Source organism: Petaurus breviceps, unplaced genomic scaffold, assembly GCF_028583685.1.
Source record: "Petaurus breviceps papuanus isolate PSGF00001 unplaced genomic scaffold, PetGlider_PUasm1.0 90808, whole genome shotgun sequence".
NCBI classification, from domain to species: Eukaryota; Metazoa; Chordata; class Mammalia; order Diprotodontia; family Petauridae; genus Petaurus; species Petaurus breviceps.
The window spans coordinates 1,731,217-1,758,822 of record NW_027187349.1 but is presented as its reverse complement, the minus strand read 5'-3'; the positions used below and the strand labels follow the sequence as shown (position 1 = coordinate 1,758,822).

At 36.4% G+C, this 27,606-nt stretch overlaps 1 protein-coding gene across 3 annotated transcripts in view; it reads right to left on the bottom strand.

The window, feature by feature from the left end:
* Positions 1-27,606, bottom strand: part of TULP4 (TUB like protein 4) — a 294,458-nt gene that overhangs the window by 68,250 nt on the left and 198,602 nt on the right. For all 3 annotated transcript variants that reach the window (XM_069070313.1, XM_069070312.1, XM_069070311.1), the window contains 3 exons: positions 11,764-11,944; positions 8,104-8,238; positions 3,875-4,041 (listed from right to left, as the gene is read on the bottom strand). In XM_069070313.1, coding sequence (XP_068926414.1) covers positions 3,875-4,041; positions 8,104-8,238; positions 11,764-11,944 — 483 coding nt within the window. The remainder of the gene's footprint in view (positions 1-3,874; positions 4,042-8,103; positions 8,239-11,763; positions 11,945-27,606) is intronic.

Sequence of the window (27,606 nt, the reverse complement as noted above, 5' to 3'; positions counted from 1 at the left end):
ATATATATATATATATATATATATATATATATATATATATATACATACACACACACATATATGTATGTGTATACACATATAATTATGAGCATAATTATAAAGTAGAGAAAAGCAGCAGCAAGAAAGAACAGTTTGAAGAAAATCTGGTGAGAGAGCCAATTGGGAAATGTCATTAAGGAAGGAGCTCAAGAAGATAACAAAGGATAGAAAAAGATTTTTGTAACAAACTCTTTTCACCATCATAGAAAGTTGACCCTCTACATTTGGACTCTTAATATCATAATCTTAGGTGTGCTTATAAAAGGCAGAAATGGCATGAAGAAGAAGAAAAATGGGAAAAGCAGTTGGATAAGAACGAGTATTCACAGAGACAATCTATGCTAAGTAACTCACAACTGTGAGGGTACTGAGGGAGAAATTCACAAGGTGTATGAAGGAGGAGAATATGGCAAAGAAATGGAAAAATCCAAAGTTTATAAGGGGATAGAAGCTAAAGACTAAACTTTTCAATGGCATGTTACTGTTGTTTTGTCAGTGAATCATGTCCAACTCTTCTTGATCCCATCTGGAATTTTTCCGGCAATGATATTGAAGTGGTTGCCATTTTCTTCTCATGTTCATTTTACAGATAAGACACTAAGGCAAACAGGATTAATTGACTTGCACAGGGTCACATAGTTAGCAAGCATCTGAGACCAGATGTGAACTCCACAGGGGATATCTGCTCAATGCTCTGAAAGCCCTTCCACTGAGCCACCTAGCTGTCTTATTTCTTTTCTTTTTTTTTTTAAGCAATCAGGGTTAAGTAACTTGCCCAAGGTTACATGGCCAGTTATTTCTGAGTGTGGTGCTGAGTGTCTGGGCCCGGATTCTTTCCCCCAGGTCATCCTGACAGTGGGGCCAGTGCTCTTACTCGCTGAGCCACCTGGCCGCCCCCTAGTTGTCTTATTTCACAAGCAGAGGTAACTCCTTTTACTAATGTATGCCTGTACCTTGTCAGTAACTTACAGTCTTAAAAGAATACTGATAGGTCAAGTGGTTTGCCCAGGGTCAACCAGGTTTATGTTTCAGAGGGGTGACTGTATTATTAACAAAAAAAGTGAAAGAAGAAAAAAAGGCAAATGAGAGAACAAATACTACTGATCCATATACCTACTTTCCCACATGTTAGAAACAAAATTATCTATAAGAATTTCTTGCCCTGTGGGCTGGGTTAACCAGGTAAAATGTATCCTCATTGAGTATCCTTTCTGTGCTATGGCAAGAAAACTTTTTATTAAAAACAGAATTACCTATGAGTGTCTCATTTTGTTCCAATTCCAAACCTGCAGCCTGTTACAGCATCTATATAAAATTTTTATGAGGATAATTTATATATGCATCAAGGGCATTCTTGATGAAGATATTAGTAGAGAATAAGCAAGTTTTTTTGGCAAATGATGTTCTATAAGGGACCACATTTTTACAATAAAACAATTACTGACATATGGAGAACATAGAAGAGATCACTGTACTTACTGTTTGATTACGATAAAGTTTTTGATTCATTAGAGTAAAATGCACCATTAAAAATTATCTCACAAGCATACATCAAAATTATGCAAAATTATTTGAAGGAATTGAAAGGTAAACTTGTTTAATTACTGTCTTCAAAATTATCAAATAAGGAATAAGATAGGGAGATACATGCTCACCAAAGGTCAAAGAAGAGATCCAGTGCAGAATTTAAGTTAAAAAGGGGTTTTCTATGGATGCTGAGGTTTATCAGATGTTCTTATTTTATAAAAGACATGTAGTTGCTTGTATCAAAGCCCAGGACAATGCAGAGGTTTCTGTATGAGATGCATACCCACTCAAAAGAGTTTAGCCTAACCAGTATCCAAAGGAAAAAACAAACAAACAAACCAGTTAATAAACCCTATTTGTCCAGACTATGACTTTTATCTAGATGGACAACCTATTGGAAAGCCTGCCCACCATTAATGGACACTTTTGGACAAAAATCACAAATGAACACAGATTCTACTCGTAATTAAACAGGAGGAAGAAGAAAGGAGACTGGATGGACTTTCAAAAATCAGAGAGCTCATTCAATGATTTCAAACTTGTCCCTAAAATAAAGGCCCACCTTTTTTAAAAAATAAAATTTCACTTATATCTTGTAAAATATCACCTATTTTTATGCTGAATTCTTTCACACCCACACAGAGAGCCATCCTTCATAACAAAGAATAAAAGAGTTGGAAAAAAGTTCAGTAAAACTAACAAACATATCCAAAGTTTTGATCTATATGATTTATATATTGATTCATATGATTTATGTATATTTACATGCCGTGTTTTAGATTCACAGTCCCCCAAGCCCATCTTTTTCATATCAATAGTCTGCTGGTTATGTTATATGTCTATGAGTCACGTAAGACTACTGTCTCTGAAGAAATAAAACTGAAAAATACTGAGAAGACAATGGAGGTACAATGGGAGGTACAAGGCTGCAACACATAACATATAGTAACTAAGGATTTCATCATGGAAAAGTATGATCAAAAAAGAGATGGTCTGGTCATATGTCAAGAGTGAAGAAGAACCTGTGGATGGGATGTGTATTTCTATGTTATCCTCATATTGTCAAGAGAGTAAGGCGTCCAAGAGCAAAATTATGAGAAAATAGAGTGAATAGATGCACAGGATGGGTAAGTAAGAATGAGTTGCAATCTGCAACATTGGAGAGAATATTCACACTTACAGGATCACATATTCATTTGAGTATGAGGATCCCCAGCATCTGGGATAATGTCATATGTATAGTAAGTGCAGAATAAATTCTTATGATGAAAGCAGAAAGAGACTATAAACAATAAGAACAGTCAGGAAGTCATTATAATAACCCAGGCAAGATATGAAAAGAATCTTAACTATGATGGATCTGGTATGAAAAGCAAAGAAATGGGAAAAATAGTTCAGAGGTATAATCTACATTATCTGACAAATAATTAAATATGGGGTAGACAGAAAGAATGAAAAAGATCAAAGATGGCTCTGAGGTATGTTACTTGGGAGATGGTGGTGACACAGAAACAGATGTTTGGGGGAGGGCAAATCTTTTGGAAGCAACTTAGTTTTGGACAGAATGACTCTCAAGTGTAGTTGGACGTCTAGGTGGTAATATCCACCAGGAAGTTGGAGGAACTGGCATGCTAAAGAAAAGTAAGGAGTGTAGAGAAAAAATTTGGAGTAGTCTACTTAGATATGATAAAATGACACCACAAGTGCTGATGAATTTACCATGAAAGAGAGAAAAGCATAGGGAAATAAGAGGACTAAATAAAGTGAAAGAATCCTAAATTTAAATGGTTTGAGAAAAATGAAGAGTCAGAAAATTAGACAAGAAATAGGTCAGAAAGCCTGGAAGAGAGCTGTGGGAATATAATGTCACAGAATTCAGGGAGAATAAATTTAATGATGAAAAAGGTAGTCAATAGGGTCAGATGCTACAGAGAAGCCAAGTATAAATAAGGACCAAAAAAAGACCTTTGTATTTTGAGACAAGAAAGCCATTAAGACCCTTGGGAAGAATGATTTCAGCACAGTGGTGAAATGGAAACCAGAATATGATAGGATGAGGAGTGAAGAAGTAAACTCAATAAGAATAAATTGATGTTTCTAGAATTTCTTTAATGAAACAAAGAAATTAAGCATAAGCTGTATCACAATGTAGGTAATCTACCAATTGATATTCATAGTTAGATTTTATTATGAATTGTAAAACATTATATAGTTGTCAGCTATATAGTAGGTTTGTTTTTCCACTCCAACAAATAACTGGAAGACATTGGAATTGACAACAGTGTCCTGTTGTTATATATTTCCTTACTTGTACAGGTGTATCCAGAGTGAAGATGTGCTCTCCACGAACGTTATAGAATTTTACCAGGGCACTCTTCAAAAAGGTACCATTGGCAATTTCAACTAGTTGGTTCTGTTTTTCCATGCCAGCTACTGCAAGCAAATCTCCCTGTGTGCACCACTGGACGACCACATCTGAAATAACAAAAGACATACTCAATCAAGAACAGAAAATTAATTCACCTTAAACTTATATACAGAAAAGAGTTATAAGCTTAAGTATTTTTTACATGGAGACTCTATGGCAGAAACAAGGGAGAGAGGAAGGGAGGAGAGGATGAAAGAAGAGAAGGGGGTAAGGAGGGGGGGAAAGGACGAAGGGGAGGGGAGAGAGAGAGATCATAGTTTCACCAAAAGTATGCACTCTAGGTAATTTTTACTACATTAGAATACTGTGCAAAACATCTCTTTAAGTCAATTTGGAGATCCCACATGTTAAATTATACCCTTTGAAAAATAACTATAAAGGGCAAAAAATCTGATGCAACACAGTTAATATACATCACTGTGATTCTATCTTTCAGTAGCAGCATAGTGAAAGAGCTCCGTTATATTTCTAGACAGGGATTCAGCTGAATCTGTTATGTATTTGTAGTAGATGAAATAACTACAGAGGCTGTATCTTGTAAATCACTTTTCTCAATGTTCTGTCTTCTCAAAATAACAATTTTTCTGAATGTTAAGACCAAAGTAAGTTAAACATAAAGTCATATTATTTTCCATTAGATTGCCACATGAACATTTTGTTTTAAACAAAGCAAATTCCTTTTTTCTCTATTTCTTAACTCTTTTATTAAGAAATATATACATACATACATACACACACACTAAAAATTTTATTCTGATTGAAACATGGCATTGAGAATAATTAGAAAATAGCATAATACATCCTTGAATGTAGAGATTATAGAATAACTGTCTCACCTTTTAGAGATGCATTTAGAAGTCAATAATTAGTATCTTATAAGAATGAACTATACAAAACAATGGCATAGTAGACAGGGGTCAGCATTGGACATAGGAAGACCTGTGTCTGTCAGTTCTTGCTGTCTTTATAAACTGATGGGTTTTCTGCCTTACAAAAATAGTCTTGTAGTTTGCGAGTTAACATGAATCCATGCATTTGCACCTTCCCAGAATGATAAATATTAAAAAGCAGTTCTGAACCTCAAGAGCAGTGAGTAGTACTGGATAGAGAGATGGCTCAAAATCAGGAAGACTTAGGTTCAAGATCCAACTCTAACACATAATGGTTGTTTGACCATGGGCAAATCACTTAATCTCTCTGTTTCCAAGGCAACTCTCTAACATCTTAAGTTATAGAAAAGCTGCCAATTTGTACTTGTGTAATTGTGTCACAATTCATGTGACACACACCAAAAAACAAGGCAAAATATGGTCCCTATCACTATTTGTTAGGCAGAATCAGTGCAATACTAAAAATTTAAAAATCAATAAAAGTACAACTATTAACAATTTTATGTTAAGCTATAGTCACATAAGCCATGTTGTAAAAGTTCTGGACCTGGGCTAAATGTTTAAATTTTTCATGAAAACTTTACACAAAAATGTTTCTTTAAATATGCAGCTAACACTAGACCGAAAAAAACCAAGCAAACTGGAGGGTCTCAGGAGCTACCTATGATTTTACTAACATATATGTCTTTTGTCTTTCTTTGTAACTCAGTGCTTATAGCAAAGTGTCTGGTACATAGTAGGTGCCTAATAAATGTTTACCAATTGACTAATGAACACAACAGTTGGGAAAAATCCAGAAACAAGGATTGATGTGAAATTTATATTTGTTATTTATCTGGAAAAATGTCTCAAGGTACTATGAGAGGCTAGAGTAGCATGATAGCCACCACACTAAACACAGACTGGATGATCTGGGTTTAAATCCTACCTCTGACTTTTATGAGCTATATGAAAACAGGCAAATCACTTAATTAGAGATTTAGTTTCTTCATCTAAAAAATGGGGATAATATTTATAGTACCTAAATCATAGGGGTGTTGTGAAATATGAATATAGTTGTATTGAAACATGAATATAGTCTCAAATATGAAAACAGCTGTAAAGCACTTTGCAAACTTTAAAAGCCTACAGAAATATCAGTTATTATTATTTATCTATTATTTTCTTTCTTAATCCTTAAATGATATCTAGCTTAGAATTGTAATTTCCTGAAGGGAAATGATGGTATATACAATAAAATGCTCTTCATCTTTTTACTCAAGCAATTAGTATAATAATTCCATATACCCATGATAGTACAAATGAAGTTTCATGAAGTTGGACAGACATTAGTGCAAAAGAAATGGAAAAAAATCTTCATTTTAAAAAATAACAAAAATCAACATAAATAAAAAGACATAAGGTATGTAAAATAATAAGCAAAATATGGTGCAGCACTATACATAAGCATGCTGGGAAAAGACAAGTATAAAAGATGGATAGTAATTTATACTCAGCACAATCAAACCTGGATAAAGTTCAGATCTAGGATTTCTGTGAACTTCAAATCAATAGAGTTCAGCAAGCTGAACTATCAACTACCTATGATGTATAAGGTACTGTGGTAAGGGCTGAATAAAGATTATTAGTGATTACTAAAAAGGTTTAAAATGGTATTTATAAGATCATTAATTTAAATTATTCTTTATTATAGTATACTATGAATCGACCAGAGATGATCATCTGTATAACACTTCCACTTCTATTCTTTTTCACTGAAGAGAAAATATGTAGCATTGAGCTTATCCAAGAGCTTATCAAAAGGGTAATAGATCCACCATGATAAAACATATTTATCAATTTCTTCAGTGTATACAGATCATTGTGAGATACTGTAAAAATAACTGCTTCTTAAATAGTCCCTAGATTTTAGAAGTTTATTATCTAATAAAGAAATCTCCAAAACTGAGTTTTAAAATACTGGGATGAGCTAAGAGGGGTACTAAAATAAGGGTGTTTTTTTTTTTTTATTTTTGTATGCCAAGAACTTAGTGCTTATTAACTGCTTACTGATCAATACATTTAATGGAGGTCTCTTTAAAAATAGATGAAAGATGTTATGATGTATTTCTGCCAAAGACAGTATTATTTGTAATAACTAGTATCATTACTGATCAGCGGAGGGAGTCAAGAAGACAACCACATGATAGTAAGTACTAATGTCATCTAATCTAAAGGCAATGGCCAATTTTGAAAGCTAAGAAGGGACTGTGTACTGTTCTAGTCTCAATCCTAATCTTATTCAGATCTTGATTTCCCAGGGACACTTGAAGCTGAGGACAGAAAGAAAGTCAGGCATGTAGTATTTTCTAACATTCCTTCACCCCCAATCCCCTTGGGCACTGTGCAGAATCACCTTCCCATTAAACAATGTGATTATCTTCCAAAGATCATGTGTGGTAGTATTGCCAGTAGTAACAAATTTTAAAATGGAAAGCATTCTAACTGAACTATTTTTTGTGACTGATTTATTCTTGAAACAACAGTATTTCACTACTTTATTTGTGAGGGCTCCACTACATTCACATCAGTGGTACTGGTAATAGATAAACAAAATAAAATTTCCGCAAGCATTTCAAGGCTACTTTATTATGTGATGACTGTTTTTTTATTTAAAATATCAACCAGAATCTTAAAATTACAATAATTACTTAAATTACTTATTGTTTTTTACTTATTTTTACTTAGTTAATTTTAAGTAATTACTTAAAATTACAATACTATGACTTTTTTCTTTAAAATATCAACCAGAATCTTAAAATTACAAGGTAATTCATTAAAAATCACATGTTCTTTACTGTCTGTAGCTATAAGCAATGATAGGAGTCAGAGTCAATTTATAGTATAAATACAATGTAAGCCAGGTACAGGGAAAGAGTTGTACACTCAGGAGATGAATATTTTAACATTCTTACATTAGTTGAGAGTAAGAATGAATGAAATTAATACTTGATTATTAGAAACATTTCTTGAAAATGAAACCAGATACTGATTCATCAATAAGGGACCTAATTGGGATATGATCTTTATTAAAAATTTGCTCCAGTAAGAACAGGACAAGTCACACCAGATGACAGGAATTAATAAATACACACCTAGGAAAGTAAGCATGCACATGATTTGTGAGATGTGGAAGCTAGAGAGGAAGACAATAATAGAGACAGATTCATTCTTTTGTACCTTTCAACCCTGAGCGGATGACAGTGGGAGACAAATCATCATAGTTGTTCATTAAGCTAATGTCTCCCGAAGTGAAGCTGACAGTAAGCAATGGTTTGATGTTCTGCACCGGAATGGGATACGCTGCTGGACCATCTGCAGGAAGAATAACACAGAGTAAGCAAAAGGTGATGATTACATGACACAAATCCAGGTTCAGAATGCTGTAATTTAGTACAGATCCACAGAAAACACCTGGAAACTTATAATGGGCTCTAGCTTGGGATGTTTTCATATAAGGCAACGAGTTCAATATATTTTGATGCTCCCCATTTAGTATAAGTGCATACTACTTTTCACTATAAACTAAACTGCCAGGGAAAAGGAGGTGATATACTGAGATATAAGTTATGATTGCTTAGGGAGAGGGAAACTACTTTTTCTGAGGGCCCTAAAATCAATTCAACTCTCAGAATCTTTTCTAGACAAGATGTAGCCTGGAACTCAATTATCTCCTAGTCCATACCCATACTTCTAGAGAGGTCTTATAGTCTCCCTAACCACCCTAGGTTTGGGGGCAAAGGCACTCCCAAGGACCTAAAAGGATCTAAGTCCTTTCAGTATGAAATGTAGTAGACTATTTCAGAAGCCCCATGAGGAATATCAAAATGAGATTATATTTTGGTAAGCAAAACGCAGAGAATTTATACAAAGGGCCTCTTAGTCATTATGAAAATTCAAGAACCTCATATTAACAAGTAACAGTTCTATAATATATAGTTTCTCCCATAAAGAGTATTTTTTTTACTCTTGTTAGGAGTGTCCCCCAAAAGGAAGAAAAGCAGAGAATGAGGATGGCATAGTAAGAGTTCCAACACAAGAAAAAAGCTAACCACCATATATAGGAGGCTCTGACTGAAGTGCTATCTATGTCTGTTTCAATCCCATGACCACAAAGCAGCTGTAGCCTTCTAAAGACCAAGTGAAATATAGTGCCCTCATTATTCTGGAATTTCTCTCACTTTCATATTCATTTCTCAATTTATATATTTTGACTCTAAGAAATAAGGAAAATTCTTAGGCATCAGAAAGGTCTGAGAGTTTCCCAAAGGCTGTGTCTTCAAGATAACTTAGGTCTTACCAAAAACATCCTTTAGTATAGAACCTAAATGGATTAATTTATCTATGTAATATCTGTGTTTCCAATTACATGAAAAAGTGAATACTTCAATCTCTTAATACAAGAAAGACAAGAGAGCTAATACTAATATCTTAATTTTATTTAGTCAAACATCCTATATTAGAGAAGTTGTCTCACAACTTTCACATAATAATTAATTTACTGGATATTAGCCTACAGCAGCCGCTGCAGTCATTATTTTTCTGATGCCTTTCAACATATGATACACAGCTTATAGATAGTGCTACAATTGGATTCTAACCATTGGTGCCTTGTGACGCCCCATGTGTGGTTGTCAGGGGGGTAAAATGGTTTCAAATACTCACAGGGGACTGTAACCAGATTTGAAGAAAGATTAATTCTAGGATATATAAATGATGTTTTTTTTAAAAATGCTATTCACGTGGTTAGAAAAATCGTTAAGCCCTCCCACATGGCTGTGTGACTCAGGGATATGACCATTAACACTTTCTGATACACTCATAAAGCTTGATCCACAGACCATACTCATTATGAACTAGTTATGAGAAGGCCTACATGGGATTCACCCACTCAGAAATGATTCAGGAGTCCATAAAAATATCAATTTTACTGTTCTTCTTTGTGGTACTTTAAAAATGTTTTGGTTACATTATATTCGCTTAAATACACTATGCCATGATGCCAAGATTTTGTTATTTGTTCTATTTTCTTTTAAGATACCCCAATGTTTTTGAGAATAAACTGAATAATCCAATTAGGAGCAGCAGTGTCAAATTCTTTTTATCACTAAACTTGTTCTATAATTTGGTGAACGTAAATTAAATCATTATGGATCACCCCTGCATAAGTCTTTCAGCTAACTATAAAATGGAAATCATTGGTGGCATTGTAGTATATCACAAAGACCACTGGATAGGAATCATGAAAAAAGGATCTGGTGATTTTCATTACCAGAATTCCTAGTCTGGTGATGTCCAATTACTATCTTAATTGTAAGCAAGTATCTTAACTTCTATGTACTTCATTTTCTTAAGTGTATTATGAGAGTGCTGGACTTAATTATTTTTAATTTCACTACCTGTTCCAAAATTCTATGGTAATATACTTTCCTCTACCTACTTCTGAGGGATTCTTTTGAAGAAATGTGCTGAATGTTCAGGATGAAGTAACACATAAGCATATTAGTACCATATTTTTCTAATTACAGTAAGAGACAGGATAACAAGAGAAGTGCTAAAAGACACCTATTCAAAAATAACCTGCTCCCAGATACCTTAGACACTCCTACTCGTTCCTTATATGATTCCTTAAGAGTACACTAGACTAAGATTCTTAAGGGTGTTACAATGGTGGCTATGTGTTGTTGTTTATTTCCCCTATATAAAATAAAAAGCCAGTGTTTATTGATATATTTATATACAAAAACACATCTACTGCTCCCTGTGGTCCTCTGTTAAACACAGACACCCAAGACAGAAGTAATACATTAAAATCCTAATACTTCTGAGAATGAATTTATGACAATGTTTTCTTCCATGGGTAGATGAAAAAGAAGCAGCATAAGAACATTGAGTATCTTCGGTAAAGAGGGATTTTGAAGAGAGAAGAGGTAGCAGAAGCTAATTTGCACCTCAATATTTAAGAGGGGACAGGAAGGAGATATACCCAAGGCATTTATCTATAGCAGATGGTCTGTGCAGTAATAGGGAAGTAGAAAGACCTATCAATTTGCTGACTTAGAGGAGTTTTGGAATGTCTTTGTTTAAATCTTCTCAAAATGTTATCCCTACTATTATTTCCCTACATATTTGTACTATTAAAAAGAATAGTAGCGGTAAAAAAGACCAAAGGCCTGTTTTTAGGGGTACTCTATAGTTTAGTCTACTGATTGTAGCATCTATCAGTATCTATTATGGAAAAAAACAACATGTTAAATTCTGTATAAAAACTATTATAATAGTAAATGTAGAGGAGCATTAGATTGTCTTCTTAAACTGATATATCTAATAGCTCTTGCTTATAACAATGTAACATAACAGGATGTACCGCTTTTGTTGTAATGATAGAACTACCCTTAAGTATAAGCAAAACTAATCCTTTTCTGATAAAATTTAAGTTCCTCATCTTAAAATCAAAAGGGATTTTAATCTATCAAATTATTTACTACATTAATAGATAATTTTTTCATTGACTTCTTTACACCTATTAATCAGCTAAGCCTCATAGTACCACAGGTATCATTTCATAACCCTCATTGTATAGCCAGGGAAATTTGTGCTAACAAAGACTAATCAACTAGGCCAGGGGTTTGTGTCAGAGACAGAGAGGAGAAATCAAGGACAAAAACATGAGGACTGCTTTTTGGAGGGATTGGTTCTAGAAGTTTTTCTAGGTCAGTTTGAAACCCTATATGTTTGTCTTCTTTTTTCTCTTTCAAAATACATTTAAGGTTGTGATTAATAGTAGGTATGTATTTACTTTAAAAAATAATAGAGAAAATGAAAGGAGTCAGCTTCTACCTTGAGGTGGGGAATAGTCATCAGAATCTGTGTCACTTTCACTGCTATCTTCTACCAGGAAACTGGGATAGTTCCAGGACATGCTCAGGATTCCATCTGACTCATGAAGGAGAACATGTGCCAACATCCTGCCATGGCAGTCCATAACAATCACTTGCCCATCAGCAGTGCCAAACAGTACCTGAAAACAAAGTTACTAAAATAGTTACTGGAGGAGGAGGAAGGGAACTTCTATTTCTAGCAAATGTGACTGCCTCAACTCATGTATAAATGAGTACAGTTCATTAGGCAGAGAACCAGAATTTTGGAGGAAGTGTGGTATCACTTGGTTTGAGTGCTGGGTATGGAGTTAGAAGACTCAGCTTTGAATCTCAGAAGAGTTTCTGAGTGAGACTGGGCAAATCAATTAATCTCTTTGGGCTTCAGCTTCTTCATTTGTAAAATGATGGAATTGGACAACAGTAAAAGTTTTACACACATTATATCACTAGATCCTTATAACTACTCTGTGAGGTACAGGTGATGTTATCCCAATAGAGACTCAGAAAGATTACGTGGCTTACTTGCTGATATATAAACTTGGGTACTCCTCACTGCAAGGTCATCACTCTATTCACTATGCCATAACTCTCTAGGCAGAGTCTGAGTGACATAATAAGTTCATGAAATATTCCTCTCAGCACAACCTATATATTTTTAAAGATAAGCTGAAAAGGGGCTTTCTTACAGTGTCATAACAAGGAACAACAGATTAAGGATAAGCTAATAAGAAGAAAAAACAAGGGAAATAGTCTTAAAACTAGGCAGTAAAAGGAGAGAAGTAGATATGTAGCTAGATAGGATATGAGAGCCAAAAGGTGTCTTCAAAAAGTTCTGTGCATGTTAGAAGACAGAAGAGAAGGATGATTAGAGAGCAAGAGACTGAAAGAAACAGAAGACCAGAAAGGAAGCTGATTTGAAAATTGTACAAAGAAGATTACAGATTTAGGCTTGGGGACATGATGAAAGCCACAGGCAGAAAAAATACTTCAAACAATAAGTCAACAAATATCTATTAAGTTTGCTATGTGCTAGAAACACAATGAGAAATTCACTTCATTCACAGATAATACCACACCAGGGGGAACACCAAGCAACAGGGAAGGAATTCAGAGGCTCAAGAATACATTGCAAAGGAATTGGATCTTCAATTGTGATACACAAATGTTCAGAGTAAATATTATAAGAGTTTGAAAAAAAAGTGTAAATGCTTTTTGTATTATAAGCACGAAGATTCAAGTTTTGAATTTTCTCTGTCCACAAACAACTGTTCTTTTGGAGCCATGTGAACTTTCCTACTCTAAAGCTTTAATGCTGATGTGAATCATTAGATGCTGAATTCTTTTTTTTTTTTTAATGCTTTATTAACTTCTGATTTACATCATTCGTTTCCGCCAGATTTTGAGTTACAAATTTTCTCCCCGTTTTTCCCCCACCCATTCCCCCAAAACAGCAGTCCCACAGGATATCCTGACCTCCAATCTGCTCTCTCCCATATTTTCTCCCATACCTGTTTCGACTTTTCCAGTGGATCTCTATGCCTCAGTGCCTGTACATCCCATTTCTTAATTACATGTAAGATGTTATTAATAATAGTATATATATATTTGAATATTTGATTTTAAAACTTTCAATCCCAGATTCATTCCCTTCCCCCCTGCCACCCACCCCCACTGGGGAGACAAGCAGTTCAGTATAGGTTGTACATGTGCGGCTAATGCAAAACAATAACATAGTAGATATATTGTAAAAGACTGCCTACATTTCCCTCCCACCCGTTCTATTCTCTACTTTGATCCTGTCCCTTTTCAAAACTGAGTGCTTCCAACTTCCCTCCCCCCCAGCCTGCTCTCCCTTCCATCATCCCCCCTCTCATTCCCTTCCCCCCAATTCTCCTGGAGGGTGAGATCCCCTATTTAGTGTATTTCCCTCCCTCCTCAAGCCAGATTCAATAGGAATAAGGTTGACCCATTCCCTTCTGCCCTCCTATTCTTCCCCTTCATTGCAACCATTTTCCCCTGCCTCTTCTGTATGAGATAGCTTGCCCCAATCTGTCTCTCCCCATCTCCTCTCATTATATTCCTCTCACCTCTTAATTTCCCCTTTTAAGTATCATCCCTTCCTGTTAAATTGGTCCTGTGCCCTCTATCTATGTATACCTGTAAACGCATATACACATATTCACATATGTATTCCTATGCCCACATACCCTCATATAAAGACACATATATATGTATATATATATATATATATATATATACACACACACACATACTTCTAATCCCTTCAACTACTGAAAAAAGTTTCATAAGTTACAATTATTGTTTTTCCATGTAGGAATGTTAATAGTTCAACTTTGATAAGTTTCTTATGATTTCTTTTCCCTGTTTACCTTCTCATGCTTCTCTTGCTTCTTGTATCTGAATGTCAAATTTTCTATTCAACTCTGGTTTTTCCTGCAAGAACGCCTGAAAGTCCTGTATTCCACTGAATGACCATATTTTCCCCTGAAACATGATACTCAGTTTTGCTGGATAGGTGACTCTTGGTCTTAATTCCAGCTCCCTTGATCTCCGGAATATCACATTCAAAGCCCTTCGATCCCTCAGTGTAGACGCTGCCAGATCCTGGGTTATCCTGATTGTGTTTCCACAATATTCAAGTTGTTTCTTCCTGGTTGCTTGTAATATTCTCTGCTTAATCTGGGAATTCTGGAACCTAGCTATAATATTCCTAGGAGTTTTCTTTCTGGGATCTTTTTCAGGAGGTGATCGGTGGATTCTTTTGACCTCTATTTTGCCCTCTGGTACTAAAACATCAGGGCAGTTTTCTTTGAGAACTTCCTGGAGGATGCTTTCTAGGTTCTTACTTTGGTCATGGCTTTCAGGTAGTCCAATAATTTTTAAATTATCTCTCCTAGATCTATTTTCCAGGTCAGTCGTTTTTCCCATGAGATATTTCACATTGCCTTCTATTCTTTCATTTGTTTGGATCTGTTTAACAGCATCTTGATTTCTCATAAAGTCATTAGCTTCCATTTGCTCCAATCTAATTCTGAAGCAATGATTCTCCTCAGTGAGCTTTTGAGATTCTTTTTCCATCTGGCAAATTCGACTTTTTAAGGCATTCTTCTCCTCATTGCCTTTTTGAACCTCCTTTGCCATTTGAGTCAGTCTGTTTTTTAAGGTATTATTTTCTTCAGTCAGGCTGTTGACTCTCATTTCGTAATTTTCTTGCATCGTTCTCATTTCTCTTCCGAATTTTTCCTCCACTTCTCTTATCTGCTTCTTAAGGTCCTCTATGGCCTGTAACCAGCTTGTATTTTCCTTTGAAGCTTTTGGTGCAGGAGTACTGACTTCACTGTTTTCCTCCTGTTCCATGCCTTGCTCCTTCTTATCCCCAAAATAGGAGTGTAATGTTGGAATCTTCTGTCTGCTTTGTTTCCTCTGCCTGCTCATTTTGCCACTCAATGATTTGACTTTTGGGCTTTTTGCCACAGTAGGACTCTGCCACCAGACAGGGGAGTTTTCGTCCCAAACGCTGGGGTTTTCTCAGCTGCTGGAGGTATTAGATGGGTGCCCTCTCTGAGGTCTCCACACGCTCTGGCAAGCTGGACACACACCCCAGGACCTCCACCCTAGACTGCAATCCAGATCCAAGCAGGTTAAAGCAAGAGCAATTACCCCTCAGACTAGTGCTTGGTCCCCCTCCACTCTGCAGGCCAGGAGCTGAAGCTGCCACATGGCCCTGGCGACTCAGCGGTTTCTTGCCCCGGGGGTAAAAGCCACACACTCCCACTTACTGGTCCCAAAGTCCAGACTGCACTGGCCTCTCACCTTGTCCTTCGCATCTATGTATTGATAAATCTGGAAATGGCCACAGCTGCTGCTGATCTGGAGTCCCTCTGGCTGGCGGCTGGTCAGGCCCTCCCTGGGGCTAAAGCCTTGGCATGGAGCTGGGCTGGCCAATTCCTGCCGGCCTGCCGGGCTGTCCTCAGCGGGAGGTTAGCTTCTCTGTGTCATTTTGTGGGTTCTGCAGCTCCAAAGTTTGTTTAGAGTCCCCTTTTTACATGGATTGGGGAGGGTGGAAGCCAGAGCCACTGGAAGGTCTTGCTTCTACTCCGCCATCTTGGCTCTGCACCCCTAGATGCTGAATTCTTGAAGGCTACGTTAGTGAAGCATAAATTCCAACAAGTTCTACTAGGTTTCCAGGGCTCTGAGTATCATCCCAATGACAGATTGTTCCTGCTATCTAAGGACTAGATTAACTCAACATGTATAGGATCATTACTGTAAGTTTGGCAACTAGGTAATGAATTACTTGTCCATTTTGTCCCATGAAATTAGTAAAAATACAAACGTCCTTAATGCTGTGTGGTACCATCTACTATGGACAGTGGTGGAATTTCTACAGTGATCTGTTCTTAGTGTTCATGTTCGAGGAAATAAACTTGGACTTTAACACTTTAGAATCTAATGTACTATATAGGAAAGTTAAAATAGCATTCAAGAAAATGAATTTACAGCAGTAGTCAGGTTTGGTGATGTATGTATTGTATAAAATTGTCTGTATATATAAAATTGTATTTCTCACACATAGTTTTCACGTGCATACACATATATACATATAAGGAAACCATGTGTGAAGCAACATAATTTTTGAAAATTATATTGCCTCACACATGGTTTTCAGATGGACAGGTATGTGCATACACATGCACACACATAAGAAAATCATGCTGAGGCAACATAAATTTTAAAATGCTCAGGGTGCTTATTTAATTTTTTTGATTAAGCAAACATTAATTTTTCTCTCCCTCCTACCTCCCCCTCCCCTGAAAAAAGAAAAGAAAAATACCCTTGTTAAAATATATAGAGGCAAGGAAAACAAATTCCCACATTGTCGATATCCAAAAAAATTAATGTTTCATTCTGTATCTTGAATGCTATCACCTTTCATGAGAAGGCAGATAACATGCATAATCATCAATCTCCTGGAATTATAGTTGATCACTGCACTGTTCAGAGTTGCTATAAATATTTTTTCGTACATGAGTCCTATTCTTTCTTTTTTTAGGGGCATAGACCTAGTAGAGGTATTGCTGAGTCAACTACTGAGTCCAGCATTTGTCATATTCCTTTTTTGCCCATTTGCCAATTTGAAATTATACACAAAAAGTTACTAAACAGTGCAATGCCCTTAAATTTAGCTATACCACTGCTAGGCCTGTACTCCAAAAGAGATGCAAAAAGGAGGAGAAGGTCCTTTATGTATGCAAATATTTTTGTCGGCTCTTTTTTGTGGTGGCAAAAGACTAGAAACTAAGGAGATGTCCATAATTTGGAGAATGGCTAAATAAAATGGTGGTTCCTGAATGGGATGAAATGCTGTGGTATAAGAAATGAAGAAAAAGATGATTTCCAAAAGACATGGAAAGACTTATATGAACTGATGCAGGGTATGATAGGAAAAGCTAAAAGAACAATTTATACTACAATATCAATATAACAATGAACAATTCTGAAGACTTTCGTAACAGGATAAAAAATGAAATGAACAGAATCAGGACAATTTATATGATAAGAACAACGTGGTAAAGGCAAACAACTCTGAAAGTTTTAAGAGCAATGATGACTACAATGTCCATCCATGAATCCAGAGAACTGATGATGAATCATGCTATACCTTACATAGAGGTGGTGGATTTTGTGTGCAGAATGTGACATTTTTGTATGTAGTCATTGAGGAATTTTTTTTTGTTTGATTATGCATATTTGGTTTTTTTTTCATTTTTCAAATGCTTTATTAACTTCTGATTTACATCATTCGTTTCTGCCAGATTTTGAGTTACAAATTTTCTCCCCATTTTCCCCCTACCCACCGCCCCAAAATAGCAGTCCCACAGGATATCCCCTCCTCCAATCTGCTTTCTCCCATATTTTCTCCCATATCCCTTTCGACTTTTCCAGTAGGGCATGGTGGATCTCTATGCCTCAGTGCCTGTATACCTTATTTCCCAATTACATGTAAAATATTATTAATAACAGTATATATGTATATATATATACACACATATATTTAAACATTTGATTTTAAAATTGAATTCCAGATTCATTCCCTTCCTCCCTTATCACCCACCCTTACTGGGAAGATAAGCAGTTCAGTATAGGTTGTACATGTGTGGCTAATGCAAAACAATAACATAGTAGATATATTGTAAAAGACTGACTATATTTCCCTCCCTCCTATCCCTTGTTCCCTCCTCCTATTTTCCACCTCCCACTTGTTCTATTCTCTACTTGGATCCTGTCCTTTTTCAAAAGTGGGTGCTTCCAACTTCCCTCCCCCCCCCAGCCTGCCTTCCTTCTCATCCCCTTTGCAGCTACTCCCCTATAGGGTGAGATACCCTATTTAGTGCGTATTTCATTTCCTCCCCCAGCCAAATTTAATGGGGATAAGGTGGACCCATTCCTTTTTGCCTTCCTATTCTTCCCCTCCATTGTAACCATTTTCCCTTGCCTCTTCTATATGAGATAAGTTTACCCCATTCTGTCTCTCCCCATCTCCTTTCATTATATTCCTCTCTCACCTCTTAATTTCACCTTTTAAGTATCATCCCTTCCTGTTAAATTGGTCCTGTGCCCTCTATCTATGTATACCTGTAAACATATTTACACACATTCACATATGTATTCATGTGCCCATATACCCTCATATATAGACATATATATTTCTATTCCCTTCAACTATTTTCATACTGAGAAAAGTTACATCAGTTACAATTATTGTTTTTCCATGTAGGAATGTTAATAGTTCAACTTTGATAAGTTTCTTATGATTTCTTTTCCCTGTTTACCTTCTCATGCTTCTCTTGCTTCTTGTATCTGAATGTCAAATTTTCTATTCAACTCTGGTTTTTTCATCAAGAATGCTTGAAAGACATCTATTCCACTGAATGACCGTATTTTCCCCTGAAACATGATACTCAGTTTTGCTGGGTAGGTGATTCTTGGTTTTAATCCCAGCTCCTTGGACCTCCAGAATATCATATTCCAAAATCTTCGATCCCTCAGTGTAGAAGCTGCCAGATCCTGGGTTATCTTGATTGTGTTTCCACAATATTCAAATTGTTTCTTCCTGGCTGCTTGTAATATTCTCTCCTTAATCTGGGAATTCTGGAAGCTGGCTATAATATTCCTAGGAGTTTTCTTTTTGGGATCTTTTCCAGAAGGTGATTGGTGGATTCTTTCAACTTCTATTTTGCCCTCTGGTTCTAAAACATCAGGGCAGTTTTCTTTGAGAATTTCCTGGAAGATGATTTCTAGGTTCTTACTTTGATCATGGCTTTCAGTAGTCCACTAATTTTTAAATTATCTTTCCTGGATCTATTTTCCAAGTCAGTCATTTTTCCCATGAGATATTTCACATTGCCTTCTATTTTTTCATTTGTTTGGATCTGTTTAACAGTATCTTGATTTATGATAGAGTCATTAGCTTCCATTTGCTCCAATCTAATTCTGAAGCAGTGATTCTCCTCAGTGAGCTTTTGAGATTCTTTTACCATCTGGCAAATTCGTTTTTTTAAGGAATTCTTCTCCTCATTGCCTTTTTGAGACTCTTTTGCCATTTGAGTTAGTCTATTTTTTAAGGTGGTATTTTCCTCAGTCAGGTTGTTGACTCTCATTTTGTAATTTTCTTGCATCGTTCTCATTTCTCTTCCGAATTTTTCCTCCACTTCTCTTATCTGCTTCTTAAGGTCCTCTATGGCCTGTAACCAGCTCGTATTTTCCTTTGAAGCTTTTGGTGCAGGAGTTCTGACTTCACTGTCTTCCTCCTGTTTCGTGCTTTGCTCCTTTTTGTTCCCAAAATAGGAGTGTAATGTTGGAATCTTCTGTCTGCTTTGTTTCCTTTGCCTGGTCATGTCGCCCCTCAGTCACTTGACCCCTGGGCTTTTTGCCACAGTAGGACTCTGTCACCAGACGGGGAGCTTTCTTCCCAAATGCAGCAGTTTTCTCAGCTGCCGGAGGTATTACATGGGTGCCCTCTCTGAGGCCTCCACATGCTCTGGAAAGCTGGACACACACCCCAGGACCTCCACCCTAGACTGCAATCCATATCCAAGCAGATTAAAGCAAGAGCGATTACCCCTCAGACTGGTAGCTTGGTCCCCCTACACTCTGCAGGACAGGAGCTGAAGCTGCCACGTGGTCCTGGCTGGATGTGCTGGTGTCTCAGCAGCTTCTCACCCCGGGGGCAAAAGCTGATGTACTCCCTCTTACTAGGTCCCAAAGTCCAGACTGCACTGACCTCTCACTTTGTCCTTCACATCAGTGTGTTGATAATTCCGGAAATGGCCATAGCTGCTGCTGATCTGGAGTCCCTCCTGCCGGTGGCTGGTCAGACCTACCCTGGGGCTAAAACCTCAGCAGAGGTGGGCCTGGGCTCAGCTCCCAGAGCACTGCACTGGTCGATTCCTGCCGGCCTGTCCTCATCAGGAGGTTAGCTTCTCTGTGTCATTTTGTGGGTTCTACAGCTCCAAAGTTCGTTCAGAGTCCCCTTTTTACATTGATTGGGGAAGGTGGAAGCCAGAGCCGCTTGGACGTCATGCTTCTACTCTGCCATCTTGACTCTGCCCCCTGCATATTTTTTACAACAAATTTGTTTTTCCTGGAAAGACTTAGATGAACTAATGCTGAATGAAATAAGCAGAACCAGAAGAACGTTATACATAATAAAAGCAACATTGCTCAATGACTAACTACAATAGACTTAGCTATTCTCAGCAGTGCAAGGATCTAAGAAAACTTCAAAAGACTCATGATGGAAAATGCTATCCACAGCCAGAAAAAGAACTATGCTCTCTGAATGCAGATCGAAGCACACTATTTTCTCTCTTTTTTTTGTTTCTTCTTTTTTATGGTTCCTCCCACTAGTTCTAATTCTTCTTTACAACATGACTAATGTGAAAATATGTTTAATATAAATGAATATGTAGAGCCTATATCAGATTGCACAACATTTTGTGGAGGGGAAGAAAATTTAGAATTCAAAATATTATGGAAGTGAATGTTGAAAACGAATTAATTATTTTTTTCTAAAAAAGACAATTTTCTTTTTTTCTTCAATGGTTGGGGGTAGGAAAAAGAGAAATAAATTTCTGTTAATTTTTTTTAAACTATAGAAGCGAAATGTTGCATGCATTTTCAGACAAGGTCACTGTTTAGTTTTAAGTTTTATTGATGTGTTTTTATTCTACAAACATTTATATATAACTCCCACTTAATGAGAAGTGTTTTGTTACAAAATAAAAGTCAATTAAACTAGGGAAAGAGTAAATCTTTTACAACTTCCTTTCAGTCTTAATGACCTGAGTATAGCCCACTTCAACTTCTTCCTTTTCTGCCATTTTAGTTCTCCTTCCAGGTTCTCATTTCATTCTTTCCAGCTCAGCACATTAAGTTTGAGGTATGGCCAAGGATGCTATCTCCTTCCTTCTTCCTCTCTGCTCTATAACAGGCTGTGTGTGTCTCTGTTAAAAGCTCCCAAGCATAATTCAAGCTCCCCTTCTGATTCAAAGAACTTAACAGACAAAATTGTCCTCAGGGCTACAAAAGAATGCTTATCCTTCTGAACTAAAAATGGCAAAATGTCAGTCAGTTTTCATATCTCTATTATACATCTATTAGCATCCTCCTATGTGCCAGGCTTTGGAGATATGGAGACCAAAACAAAAACATCGTTTTGGGGAGAAAATGTACACATAGGGTAAATAAGTACAAGACATGTATAAAATAAATACAAAGCAATATGAGGGCCCTAAAAACAGGGAGATGGGAAAATACTTTTAGTCTTTGAGCCAAATCTTGAAGCAACCTAAATATTATATATTTCAAATTTCTTTATCTCAGGTTAACATACTGAGTAACAAAGTTAAGGGTTGAAGAAGCAAAAGATAGATGAAAACATCATTAGAGTTTTAAAGAAACTTCAAAAATAAGGTAAAAGAGGTACTTGGCGATGCTGTGTATAATTTAGAAGAATTTCACAGATAACTGGGGTATTTGTTATTCACCCTAAATTCAAGTTTTCTGTTTCCGTAATTTCAATTCTCTTCATATCTAGTCATTTTGAACCAAATAAACTTACAAAAGTGAACAGCAGATTTACTCAAACTATCATCTGAACAAAAAGCATTTCTTATAATTATCTTTGATAGTCTATCTCTAATGGAAAAGACCTTTTTAGAAAAACTTGCCACATAAAATCCTTAATCACAGAAAAAATTTGTCTTTTCAATGATTTTCTTCTAGTTATACCCTTAACAACTTATTCTAAAGTGTGTCAATAATTAAGCCTCCTTTGAATCTGCAGAAGTCTTCTTTTTTCTGCTCTTCTGATTTCTTTGCTGGATCCTCTTCCTCTTCCCACCTTCTAATTTTGGACATGCCTTGAGATTCAGTCAGTAATTGGTTCCCTGCTTTTTCTCCTAACTAGCATAACTATTTTATCAGTCTCTTTACTGATGACTCTCAAATCTGTATTTCCACTTCCATTCTCTCACTTGATTTAATGATTCAGTGTTTCATTTCTCAAATGTTGCTACAATTACAAAGAAGAGATTTTAGAAGGGACATGAAAAAATAAGCTTGTAAAATCTAGTCTTTAAGCAGATAAGGTATTATTTCTATGTTATAGATGAAGCAAATTAGTTTTACTAGTGTGAGTCATCATAACCAGTAAGCAGTTGGAGGTTGGGAGGAATGGAAAGAGGCGACAAAACTAAAATTTTCTTTCTTCACTTTTCCAGTTAGCAAATCTCAAAATCTTGACTCACTGCTTTCATACTCATCTACCTTAGTCACAGAGTTCTGTGAATCTTTCCTTCAAAATTTCATTTGTGTACTTTCCTATATATCACTACTGGACTAATTATCCTAATTTGCAATTTCTGTCCTTGTTTTTGTTGTTAAGTCGTTTGGTTATGTCTGACTCTTGCTGAGTTCATGGACCAAAGCATGCCAGTACTATCTCCAGGGTTTTCTTGGCAAAAATACCGGAGTGCTTTGCCATTTCCTTCTCCAGTGGATTAAGGCAAACACAGGTTAAGTGACTTCCCCAGGGCCACAAAGCCACTAAGTGTCTGAGGCTGGATTTGAACTCAGATCTTCCTGACTCTAGGCCCAGCACTCACTCTATCTGCTGAACCACCTAGCTGTCTGATTTTTGTCCTGCTCTTCTTCTAAATGATACCTTCAATGGCTCCTTAGTTTCTACATCATTCAATCTCACTTGCTTGGATCTCAAGGCTTTTCATTATCTTATCCCATTATCTTTTCCATTGCTATTCAACACGATTTTTGCTATAATAGGGCTGATCTCACTGTCTTGTGAATATTATTTTCATTCATACACCCAAGTTTTTACGTATACTCTTTCCCTCACTTTACTATTTATCCAAATCCTGCCCATTCTTCAAAATCTGATTCTGGATGGAATTTACCCAATTACAACAAACTTCTCTCACCTTTATAAAACTAATAATAATCAAATGAATGTTTGATCTCGTTTATCTGTGTAATCGTTTCAATGATAAAAATATCAACCCATGCAGTGTTCATTTCTTCAATCAGCTTTGCCACATGGGGTCCCACTCAACATGCTGGAGGGCTTACTTTTTCTTAATATCACGTGGATGTTAATGGAGCACACAGACAGTCCAGCTTCCCAGTCCAACTCTGGACCAAACCGAGTCTATGCCACACAAACATGCACATGCAATTGGATGTATGTATGAACATACAAATAGCTAGATAGATAGCTAGACAGAGAGATAGATGAATTCCTCAGGTTATTCACCCAAATACATATTAAAATCTAAAAAACAGGTATTCACCATTTGTTTTTTTCCCTTTGAAGGCAATCAATCCACACTCTTCAGAGGGATTATTGATATATGAGAAGGCTCTGCAATGTTCCTGAGACTTTATGTAATCATTATAATATCATTTGCAAACAAAAGCCCTTGAATCTCTCCTCCATGTGAGTTGAGTAACTAATACTTACAGGGAGCAGGCATGTCTCTGTTTTAAGTTTCACTTGAGATTAATGATCAGAGCAACATCAAAGTTCTCGGACATTGTATCTTTCAAGGTATCTTATATAAATCTGACATATTAGGAGATGCAAGCTGGGGAAGATCATTTAACGTGGCATTTTGCTCTACCAAATCAGATTTTCAAAGAATTTTCCGCAGCAAATTACAGTGGAATCTGCATTTTCTACATCCTGCAATGAAATATATGGTGATAAAGATGTAGTCTTCTACAGAATACCTGCTTATGAAAGCCTATCTGTCGCCTTCAAATCCTCTCATGAAAAGTTTGCCCTTGGTGCATATGTAAATTATTCTTTTAAAAAATTTCATAAAGATGATGAATTAGGCCTATGGGTGTAAGACTTCCTTCCCATCACTTCTGATATGTTACCCTCCTTTCAGACTCCTCAATACCCTCAAAATGTGTCCCTCATGCACGAGCTCCTCTATGTGGACATAGTAGAAGACCATCTGATTTTCCTATCTACTTTTTCCAATGTCAGTGCCATTTTCACCATAAACATATCCAGGGACTGTGGTGTCTAAGTCTAAATATGGCGGCTCCACTATTTTTGAAGACATTTTAAAAATTATGATTAAAAATTTTGCAGCTTATTTCTCTTCCTTCTCCTTCTGTCCTCATTTTAGTTGTTTCATCCTAAAATCCCTTGGAATGACTACTTAGTTGGATCTTTCACCAAATCTTCCTTAAACTAGTTGCTCCTTATCAAAATTTTTCATTATCCTTTTGCCTAAGATTTCCCAAACAAGTTTATATTCTAATATTGCCTATAGTTGCCATCTTTCCTTGCTTGGCAAGTAAGTCAAATATTTGTAAACTAAGGCAGTTGTTTTAGACTCTTCAGGTCTACTACTTATGACAACAGTTTTAACAGGAGTTAAACTTTTATGTATTATAATTTTTTTTTAAAAGCAATCAGGGTTAAATAACTTGCTCAAGGTTACATGGCCAGTTATTTTTTTGTGTGTGTGGGTGCCGAGTATCTGAGGTCGGAACTGATCCCAGGTCTCCTGATGCTGGGGCCGGCGTATGTATCATAATTAATGCCAATAAATTAGTGTCCCCACTACTCTTATATTGCCATTGCAGAAGTGTGTATCTGTATGTATGTGGGGCTAGAGGGGAAAGAACAGTCACATAAGACCAAGGGTCATTTGCAATTTCCTTTTTTAAGGAACTGGCACAGTCAAATAATTTGTCACCAAGTAGCCAGCCTAATTGTGAACCACTCCGAACTTAGGTTGTTTTTCAAGAAAGAAAGCAGGAAGTCTTTCCCAATTCCTCTTAACTCTAAAGTACTTTTTCTCTAAATTATTTACTATTTATCCTGTTAGCTTGTTTGTACATATATGTTTGATGAACAAATGCTTACAGGTTGCCTGAGAATACTAACAATAAAATGTTACCTATTCTAATTCTATCTTCTAGGGGAAGGCTTTCCCAGCCCCTCCTAACCCTAATTAATGGCTTCCCTCTCTTAATTATTTCCCATTCATCCTGGACAGGGTGTGTTTGCTTGTTCTCTCCCCACTGCATTGTGATCTCGTTATAGGCAGACTATCTTTTGCTTTTTTTTTTTTGTATCCTCAACATTTGGCACAGTACCTGGTACTGAGCAGGCACTTACTAAGTAGAAACAATCTACTGCCAAGACTAAACATCAATTCAGTCTCTACTCCACTTTTTAAGCCCTCAATTACACACCATGTTCTATTTCTTGCTAACTGCTTCATGTACTTTAATCCTCCCTCTCCACCTAGAGTTTAGTATGCAGTTTGGGGCAGTGACTACGTCTTACTCCTCTGTGAAATACAGAGAGCACCTTGATAGTGCTGATTACATAGTAGAAGGCACAGTGGACAGTCTACCTAAAGTAGAAAAGATCTAGAGCAAGCATAAAAGCCATGTTCAAGTATTTGAAGGGTTGCCAAACAGAAGATAAACTGGGCTTTTCCTGCCTGGATGCCAAGGGAAGAACCAGGAACAATGATTAAAGTTGCAAATAAGGGATCTTAAATGTGATGTTAGAAAACACTTCCTAACAATCAGAGACATCCAAAAATGGAATGGATTACACACAGAGAGAGTTTATTCCTGGTCACTGGATATCTTTGAGAAAGGATTGGTGGACTATACAGATACTCTAGAGGGACCCTTGTTTAGGCATATATTGCACAAGATGGACTCTGAGGTCCCTTCCAACTCTAATAATCTGTGATTCTGCTCAAATAATACTCACCAATCAGCTACTGCTTTCCCTAACTTCGCTCTCATTCTCCCAAGCTTGTGTTCTCCACTTTCAGTTCAACACCACTTTATCTTTTTTTTTCTTTTTGGTGTTCATTAGCATTACTACTCTTCTCTTTCTACCAATACTCATTTTCAACCCCTCTAGACACTTACCCAACATTTTCTACATACATAGTAATAATTTGTTTCCTTTCATTTTCTACCTCCTTTTCTATAAATCAAAATTTGTTATCATTTTCTATAAGGAATCCTTCCTCATTAACTTAAAGAACTCTCAAACCTTCTGCAAAATCCTTACTTCCAGGGCAGCCAGGTGGCACAGTGAGTAAGAGCACCTGGGTTCAGTTCCAGGCTCAGATACTTAACACCCACACAAAAATAACTGGCCTTGTAACCTTGATCAAGTTACTTAACCCCAATTTCTTAGGAGCAGCCAGGTGGCACAGTGAGTAAGAGCGCCAGCCCCAGTATCGGGAGACCTTGGATCGGTTCTGGCCTCCAATATTTGGCACCCACACAAAAATAATAATAACTGGCCGTGTAACCTTGAGCAAGTTACTTAACCCTGATTGCTTTAAAAAAAAAAAAATCCTTACTTCTTATCAACTTTTGCAACTACTGGGTGTGTAAATTTGTTTTGATTAAGTACTTTCTGTTCCATCTCCCCTTTTAGATTCCTGAGGAATCTAAACTAGAACGAGAATCTAATCTAGAACTGTGTTTATTCTTCAATATGGATAAAAATTGACTAATATATTACTTGGCACCTGTATATATTCAGTCAACATGAATTGAATGACTTCCTTTGTTTCTTCAAATTTATTTTATACCATTATCAATGCTCAATATAATTCGATATGAATTATAATTTTCAGGAACCAGAGTCTTTTCTAATTGATTTTGCTTTTTTTTTGAAGAGGGGAAGGTAGGGCAATTGGGGCTAAGTGACTTGCCCAAAGTCACATGGCTAGTTTTCTGTGTTAAGTGTCTGAAGCTGGATTTGAACTTAGGTCCTCCTGACTCCAGGGCCGGTGCTCTATTCACTGTGCCATCTAGCTGCCCTAATTCATTATTTTTTACTCCATGATACCTTTAGTTACTATAATTTTAAAAGCTAGCACAAATACCACCTTTGAAAATAAACAGAACCACAAAACCTCAAAGTACCTTAAAATTTCAGAATCTGGTTATACACGCTTATTCATAAAAACATTTGAAAAACTGTAATAGTGGGAAATTCCCAAGATAAAAATAGATATTATTACAAATGTTCAAATACTTATTCTAGTTACAGTAGAATTTAATTAGAAATACTGTTGCTAATTCGTGAACAAATTGCAATTTCCTTACTGGCTTTATTGAAATCTCAAAACAAAGCACATTGCCAAATTACTTCTAGGTTATCATTTTGGCAAATGGCATTCACACTTCTCTGAGA